This window comes from Antrostomus carolinensis, unplaced genomic scaffold (assembly GCF_000700745.2).
Source record: "Antrostomus carolinensis isolate BGI_N321 unplaced genomic scaffold, ASM70074v2 scaffold14670, whole genome shotgun sequence".
Classification (NCBI taxonomy): Eukaryota; Metazoa; Chordata; class Aves; order Caprimulgiformes; family Caprimulgidae; genus Antrostomus; species Antrostomus carolinensis.
This window is the reverse complement of record NW_010289260.1, coordinates 28,886-37,426: the sequence shown is the minus strand read 5'-3', so window position 1 is coordinate 37,426 and position 8,541 is coordinate 28,886. Positions and strand designations below refer to the sequence as shown.

The 8,541-nt window shown below is 51.2% G+C and overlaps 1 protein-coding gene across 1 annotated transcript in view; it reads left to right on the top strand.

Moving 5' to 3' along the window:
- Positions 1-764: 764 nt before the first annotated feature.
- LOC104526351 (pleckstrin homology domain-containing family G member 4B) overlaps positions 765-8,541 on the top strand; it is a gene marked incomplete at both ends in the record, with an annotated part of 30,257 nt that continues 22,480 nt past the window's right edge. The window contains 3 exons of the mRNA XM_010169788.1: positions 765-903; positions 3,356-3,478; positions 4,034-4,225. Of these exons, the coding sequence (XP_010168090.1) occupies positions 765-903; positions 3,356-3,478; positions 4,034-4,225 (454 nt within the window). The remainder of the gene's footprint in view (positions 904-3,355; positions 3,479-4,033; positions 4,226-8,541) is intronic.

The window sequence follows — 8,541 nt, the reverse complement described above, 5'->3', positions numbered from 1 at the left end:
CAGCACTCCCAAGTCCTTCTCTTTGGAGCTGAGAGCTCCAGCATCCAAGGGACCCAGGCTGCAGGCTGAACCCCTCTGTCTGTGCCTGTGTGTGGAGGAGGTTACCTTCTGCTGTGGCCGCGCTGGCAGGGAGGGTGCTGCCTGGTGTTGCCTGGTGGGCTGTGGTCAGCACGGCTGCCCATGGAAGATGGGGAGCTCTGTCTTTCAGTCTTTCCAGCACAACATTGTAAAATTTGATTTCTCCTGGCACTGGGGTGCTGTACGCTTTGCATATTTCTTTGGCTGGTGGAAATTTCTGAGACTGAGTGGGGCATCAAGTGCTTTATATTGTTGTCATTTAGGAGAGATTTGCTTCCTAGTGATTGCTTATTTACTTATTTAAATTAAATTCAAATAGTAGTTTTAGATCCTGGGTCTGTCTGAGCCTATTTTGTGAAAGCCCACTGGTGCAACAACCTGCTTTTCTGAAAAGCTGAGTGTCCTCTCTTGAAATGTGACAAGTGCACTAAGTTTTGCAGGGAGCCTGGCTGGGGGAGAAGCTCTTGTCCTTCCTGCCAGGGTGTCTGTGTTGGGATTGGGAATGGTGAATCACAGGAATGCTCAGGGAGCAGCATTATTCTCTTTGTTTTCCATATGGAGATGGCCGTGACAGGTCCCATGGGGAGGATGACTGAAGTGCTGCTGTTAGTCAGCTCATGTTTGCATGAAATGCTGAGGGAAGGACCTAATGCAAAACCCCTGACCAGACTTGTGTCCCCTTCCAGAGACTCACTGGATGCTGCCAGCGTGCTTTACAATCGGGTTGATGAGGGTGTTCACCGCCTGGTGATGCTGTCCAACAAACGCATCCAGGAGCTGGAGCTGGTGATGGAGTTTGAGAAAGTGGAAGAATGTTTTAAGGAGGTAAGGCCTGTTTGGCAGTTCCCGTGACTGCCTGCTGCCACCCTCTGACTGTGCATCTTGCAGCAGGTACTGGGCCTGTTGGTCTCCCCGGTGAAGGTGCAGAGTGGTGCCTGTAGATCCTTAAAATGAACATCGACGACTGAACATTAGAACTCGGGGTTCATTTTCAGATGTGCTGAGAACCAAGCCACTGTTTGCCTGGTATCTTTTGATGCTGAGTAAAAGTCTTCTCTCCTGGCTGGTGTGGATCAGTCAAAGCCCATAAACATCTGTGATTTTTTTTTTCCATACTTAAAGACCACAGTGCAGTGGCTCATTAATTAGCAGTGCATTTGGAAGTGGGGTGTCTTTTCACACTGGTCAGCAAAAGTACCCTCCCAGCAAAGCTGCTGAGGAGCCATTCTTCATGTTCCACCTTGAGAAGCAGCAGAGTGATGGTAAGAAGCTGATGATGAGTCTGTGTCCCCCCTGTGGGCTGTAGATCCTGCTGGGTTTGCCTCCATCCTGCTGCTGAATGAGTCACACGATGCACACCCGGGGCGAGCTGCCCATCCCTGCTGTGCACTCTGTTTAGATTCCTGTGCAGTGCCCAGGTCCCTGCTCTCTGATAGGACCCAGGTGCACTCCTTCCCCTCTGGGTGCTGTCCTGGGTGCACTCCTTCCCCTCTGGGTGTAGCCCTGCATACAATCTGTAGATGAGTGAACAGCCTCTTGTCCTTGCCCAAGAGCCACGCTCAATGCCCCCCCACCCCACTGTGCTTCTGTGGGAGCTTAAACTTCCCCTCCTGTGGTGCTCATTGAAACTCTTTACAGCCGTGGGATGACTTAAGCAAACAGACACTGTTTTTCAGTGAAATCTCTAGCCATGTAGATAGAAAACCTTAAAAAGTCAGGCTCTCTGAGCATTGTACGAGATCTGATCAGTTCTTTCAGTGTTGCAGATCCCAGATCAGGCTTCCTAATCTTGAACTTAACCTTGAGATAATGGAGTTGCTGTGACTTGTCAACATTGAGAAGTTTTGTGTATCACCTTGTCTGCGTGTGAAGGGTTGAGGGCTGTTTGGAGCTCACCGCAGGAACCCGCATCCTTAAAGATCAGGACTAGGACCAGTTTCATGGTTGCTCTGCTAGGATTCTGGGCTCTCGTCCTCTGGGGAGAACTGGATTTGCAGAGGAGTCTGTAGCCTACCTGTTGTTTTCAGAGGCCAAGGTGGACCCAGGAGTTTTAATGACTTCCCATTTGGAGGCAGAGCTCGGACGCTCTGCAACTGTGTGTTCAGGACAAGGGCGATGCAAGAACCTGGTTAAGACTCCCTTAAACACACAGGTTCCTAATACCAATCAGAAATGAAAAAAGCCACAAAGGCAGGCTCTGCAGCCTGCCCCTGCTTTAAGCTGAACTTTTTTTGATTGAACTGAGCAAAACTGACTGCTCCTGGCTTACTCTGCTTGCAGATCACCACTGATGGCAGCAGCTGCTCCCGCTTTTAATCCTGCCTAGGAGCTCTGGGCAGCAGCAGTGTGCCCTGCTGCAGTGGGGTCACAACCTGGGAACACACCCCATCTCCTCCTCTTGCCAGGGGGCTTGTTTCATGGGCACAGACCCTCTCAGTCCAGAAGACCAGGAGCTTGTCCTTGACTGTCGGGTTGAGTTGGGATATGGATTGAGATGATGCAGGAAAACAGGATGCGTGGGCATTAGGAAGCATTTAGTCCGTCCCTTCCCCCAGGTGCAGCTATGCCTGAAGCACTGCAGACAAGTTCACTAGCCTGTTCTTAAACCCCTGTTGATGGAGATGCTGTGTTATCCTGCCTAGCCTCCTCTATCTGCTTTCCTTTTAGGACACTCTGGTTACTCAGTTTTCAACCTGTGTTTGAGAATTTAGGCTTATAACCATGGCAGTGGCTGGGCTCTGTCGAGGAACCTGCAGTTACCTCGTGGCTTTGTGGCAGTCTACCTTCAAAAAAGCCAGTAACTGAGTGTCACAGAGAACTGTGAAACACTGAAGATGGGGAGGATCCGTCAGGCGTTTCCCACGGATGTAGTTCGTGTCCTGCCAGTCAGAAAAGGGAAGTGGTGTGAGAAATCTGGCAGCAGGGAGATTTTATCCCACTTGGGGGTAACACGAATATCAGTCAGGCCAGCCTGCAGGTCGCAGGGCTTGCGTTAGACCGTGGCTCACCTCAACAGAGCCCAAGCAGCTACTTGCCCTGTTTATGCTTAAGGCTAGTGAGCAATAGCAGAGCTTTGCAATTACTCAGTAACCCGAAGTGGAAAAACTCCTAGCAGGAGGCTCAGGCTGAAATGCCAGCACGGGGGGAGAAGTGTACACGCACCTTTTTTTCCAGTAATGAAATGCCCAGCAAGCCCTTGCTCTTAAAGCCACATAAAGGCCTACCTTGGTGAGTAGCACAGCGTGACTAATAGTGGAGCTTTTCCCTTTTCTCCTAGGTCAGCAGTTGGATCGAGAATGTTGGCAGAAAACGACTGAAGGAAACGGTCAACCTGGATGATTCTTTGGAGATGCTGCTTCAAGCACAAAAGCAGTTCAGGGAATTTGATCTTGTTGCCAGTGTAAGTGTTGTCCACTTGGAAAAACATATTCTTCAGAGTCTGAGCTGGCGCCATATGTGCCTTGTACGTGCTTAGCCAAACCCATGATGCTAAGATGGCATTGGTAGAGGGTTCATCACCAAGGTTGTGTCATTCCTTTACACTGCTTGGCTTCCCTGCTCTCCTCTTGTAGACAAAGCCACCAGCTCAACTCTTTAGTAGGTTATATTTGCCAGTTTTGAGGAAAATAACTACTGTGATGGAACATTGATTTTTTTTTTTTTTTAATTTTATTTTTGTTAATCCTGTGATGTGCTGGTTAACACTGTCTTCTTTTGATCCTAATTGACCCGTGGCCTTACTGTGTAGGCCTTTACAGGCTGCTGTGTGGGTCATGTCAGTCATAACAGAGGTCAGGACTCTCTAGAATTCAACTGTAAACAATTACACCCCTGTTCATGTGATATGAACCTTAAACCCCAGTCTAATTAGCCCTAGCTGTTAATGACCTTGAAGACTATCTACTGTCCATGCCAAATCTCTCTCTTCTGATACACAATCCCATTTTGCTTTCAGGAATATTGCAGGAGGGGACAGGAAGCACTGAAGAAGATGGATCGATGGGAAGACTTTTCCTCTGTGGATGTCCATTCTTACAGGGTGAAGCTACAGACCTACAAGGATCAACTGGAAGATTTCTGCACTCAACTGGATGAAAACAGGCATCAAATCTGTGAAACGGTTAGGCTGTATGAATTCTTTGACAAGGTAAGACAAAGTATCTGCTGCATGGAGGAGGGTGTAAAAAGCCCGCACGAACTCTGTCCATAGCTTGGTTGTTTAGGAAAGATGTGAACTGTGGTGTGTGCACCAACAGGGACCCACAAAAGCCCCCTCACACTCATGTGTCTGCAGTGATTTTCTTTCAAGTCAGTATGTGGGAGAAGGGATGGGTGTGTGTTCAAGAAAATGTCCACGTCTGTCAAGAGTAGAGGTCTGCTGTCTGAGCTGTAGCCTGAAGGCCCTTCTCATGGCCAGAAGGATGATGGCAGTGCTAGCTCAGACGTGAAGGACCAAGAGATCACCTGCTTGTGTCCAGTCTTGCCTGTGTTTTGTTCATACTGTATTGTTACACGCTGGTAAAGTCAGCCTGTTGACACCTCAGGAGTACTAGCAGTTTGTTATTCAAGTACAGCCCAGCTCCTCTCTTGTCTTTCCTGTGTGAGGAAATGGAGCACCAGAATGGGGTGCTGGGAAGTGTGGTTGGGGAAATAACCCACAGGCCCAGGCATCTGGGAAGCAGGAGGAGAGGATATGTGTGGTGACTGTGCTGAGTGCCTGGCCTTCTCACCTGTTTGGTTTAATGCAAAGGCACCCATTCAGCAGATCTGCAGTTGGATTTGGTGTCCTTTAATTTCTAAAGTTGCAGATGAATAAACAGTAGGGTTTTCTAAGTGCATTTTGAAATATAGTTTTGGCAAGCGTGGAGGCCACGGAGCCTGTGCTGCTTTTATTCCACACTTGTACAAACATTGGGTATTGAAGTTCTCAAATTCCAGAAAGAACAGACACTAGAAGTTAAGCTGTACCAGATGTAGGTGCCACTTAGTTGCTGTCTCTGAGCTCCCTTGGCAGCCAGAAGTGCTTGGGGAGGAGGGGGGGAAATTCAGCTAAACACGAAAACATCGAGAAGCATCTTGTGCGAGGGAGGAGAGTGGAGAAGGCAGCCCAGAGCACTGCTGGCAGGACATGTGGGGACTGAGTGAGTTTGGTGGTGCTCTCCAGGTCCTCTCTACCCCATCTATGCAGTTTGCTCTGCAGGTGGTGGACCCTCTTGCTGGGGGAATGTGTAAATTTTGGGGGTTTTTTCTCTAGTAAAGAGAAAAGTGCCTTCTGTGCTGTAGGAGAATGGCAAAGAGCCTGTGCTCTGCTCGCTCATGGAGCACAGGTGTTGAGGGGCTGCTTTGGTCCCTGAACACCCACTGCCATCATGGGGGATCCTGGCAAGGATACTGGTGAGGATGGTTGTTGTCACATTTCCTCTGATAAACTGGGACACACAAAGGTGCCAGGTCTTGCCCAGCATCTTAGCAAGTCTGTGGCCAAGCCAGATGTTGCTCCTGTATGAACCTACCCAACCAAAGCTGGAGGTCTCTGGGGCACAGACATGGACTGTCACACACTGTGGCTGCTCCGTTCAGGCATGGAAACTGCAGCTCTTGGGCTGCCAGGGTGGTCAGACATGACTCGACAGCAATGGGTGTTCTTCCCCTGCTTCAAAGCCTGTGCTGTTCCTAGGGGCATAAATGTTACACAGACCCCAGCGATGGCCCATTTCTTCTCTGAGGGTGTCATGGGGAGGGACTTTTTATAAGGGCAGTTAATGACAGAACAAGGGGAAATGGCTTGAAACTGGCAGAGGGGAGGTTTAGATGAGATGTGAGGAAGAAATTCTTTGGTGTGAGGGTGGTGAGACAGTGTCCCAGGTTGGCCAGAGAAGCTGTGGCTGCTCCTCCCTGGAAGTGTTTGTGGCCAGGTTGGATGAGGCTTTGAGCAACCTGGTCTAGTGGAAGGTGTCCCTGCTGCTGGCAGGGGGGTTGGAACTGGACGAGCTTTAAGGTCCCTTCCAGCCCAACCCAGTCTGTGGTTCTATGATAGCACCGCTCATACAGCTTCTTTTTGGTGGTGACAACTGGGGGATGCAGTCCTTGGTGGCAGCGATGTCCTCCCTCTTAGTTGTGCCTTTCCTGCTGCAGAGCCCCAGTGAATCTGAATGGTAGTGCTTGCACACTGCTTTGGTGTGGAGGAGAGGTATCTCACTCGGGGAGGAGGATTTTGATCTCCCTGGTTTCAGTAGCGCTACAAACAATGCTGGTGGTGTAAATATAACGCGTGTGGATTGTGAAGTGGTGGCCAACCGAAACCAGGGGCGTGGGGGGGAAGCATCCTGCAGCTGTAGGGCGAGTGCAGAAATCATTGCGCAGCATGAAAGTTCTTCCAGTGCTGATGATTTTGATCTTGATCTCCAGAATGCTTTCTGCCTTCCCAGAGCAAAGTCAGTGGTGTGGTCTGGGAGGTGGGGGGAAAGCAGAAGATTTTATCTACACTGATTTCCCTCTCTTCTGATGCTGAACTGCTTTGACCTTCCTGCAGTGATCTTGTCAGTGCCTGGCTAACCCTATTCTGTCTTCCCGAATATCAGAGGGGGTATCAACAGCAGGAGTCGAAACTAAGCCATGTCCTTGATTTTTTTTTCCTTCTTGTGAAGAGCCTGCAGCGTGCCAGACCCCAGGCTCTGGGGAAGGAGCCTGAGGACGCGTAAGCGATGTGCACTGTGGTAATGAGCTGGCAAGCTCAGGTCTCTCCAAACATCTCCGCACGCGCCAAGGGAGTGGAGCACCCACCGCAGGGATCGTGGTGTTCATCCCTCACGCAACTCCCTGCCTGCTAGGAATGGGAGGCTCTGTTCTGCTGGCCCTTCTCCTGCATGTGGTGGCCAAGTGCAGGGTGCTGCCTGTGGCTGCTGAGCAGGCGGTGGCACAGGACAAGCACAACCCCATCTGGTCCATCAAGATACCATTCTGTGTTTCTCCACTGCTTGGCAGTTCCTGATGGTCTGTCAGAGCTCCCTGCCGTGAGGCAGGCTGAGCTGGGCCAGACCACATGGAGCTTGCACATGGGCTGGCAGGGCTCCCTCCCCAAAACCGTGACCGGTGCCAAGCTGGATGTTTCCATTTGTCCCCACTTCCTTTGTGGCAGGAGCTGGTGGTGCCTGAGAAGGGCTGGATGGTGGCTGGGCTGAGGCAGGGGGAGCGGGGAAGGATGCTGCCTTCCCCATCCCTGACTGCAGGCAGAGGATTGTTTCTCGGTACCACAGACCCAGTGTGGGCACACTCAGGGACTTGTCATCTTCCTGTGGCTTCAGGCCTGGTCTGGCCACTGTCCCTCCTTTACTCAGTTCCAAGACTGTGTTGGGATCTGGCACCACCACACAGTGCTTTGGGGGAGCACTGGGAAGCTGAGCAAGCAACGGGTGTGTGTGTGTTGAACCAAAAGCACCGATGTCTGCTTTGTTCGGGGTGCCTGCAGGGGTGGGATCCAGTACCCTCCTCTCCCACTGCCTGTCCTGGCTTCACAGGTAACGCTGCCACAGGCACCCCATCATTACCAGGAGGAGCTAAAGCAAGTCTTCCTCTCCTTCCTGACCTTGTTAGCCTTCACTTTTTCTTCCTTTCTCCATTTTTTCGGGTGAGATTATTCCCCAGCCTTCCCTCTCTCGTGGCCCCAGCTCTCTGCACTCTCGTGACATAACCATAAGCCAAGTGCCCAACTGCCTGGAGCACAGCCCTGTGTGAGAGCAGTGCCCTGGCAGGGCTGCAGCCACCTCACTTGCCGTGGCACGTCTAACGAGCCAGAGCACGCAGCACCATCTCTGCCGGCCCTGGGATGACAACCAGTCCTGCAGAAGGTTGGTGGCGAAGGCACATGATATTTGCTGGCAAAAGTTGCTCTAGAAGAAAGCACTGACCCAACCAGAAAGGGCAGAGTCCCATCACAGGGCTCAGCACCTGTGTACCCTGCAGTGGTGTGGTGCCCACAGCTGAACTGCCTCAATCCTCACAGGAGGCCCTGAGGCAGCACCAGGGGCTTTTTCCTGCTTGTCGAGGTGTTGTGCAAGATGCTGTGCTCAGGAAAAGTACAGGCTTTGCTGTGCCATGGCCTGGGAGCCTCTTGCAGGTTGGGCCCTTGCCTTATATTTGCTTTCTGAGGGAAGCCATTGGGAAGCTGGTGCTCGGGATTGTTAGGATGGGGCTGGTCAAGAAAAGCCAACATTTCCCTTGTTGGGATATCACAGAATCCCAGAATTGCCTTGACTGGAAAAGCCCTTTAAGCTCATTGAGTCCAACCATGAACCCAACACTGACAAGTCCCCGACTAACCCATGTCCCTCAGCACTATGTCTACACCACTCTTCAATCCCTCCAGGGATGGGGACTCCACCACTGCCCTGGGCAACCCCTTCCAATGCCTCAGAACCCTTTCAGCAAAGAAATTCTTCCTCACATCCCATCTCAACTGCCCTG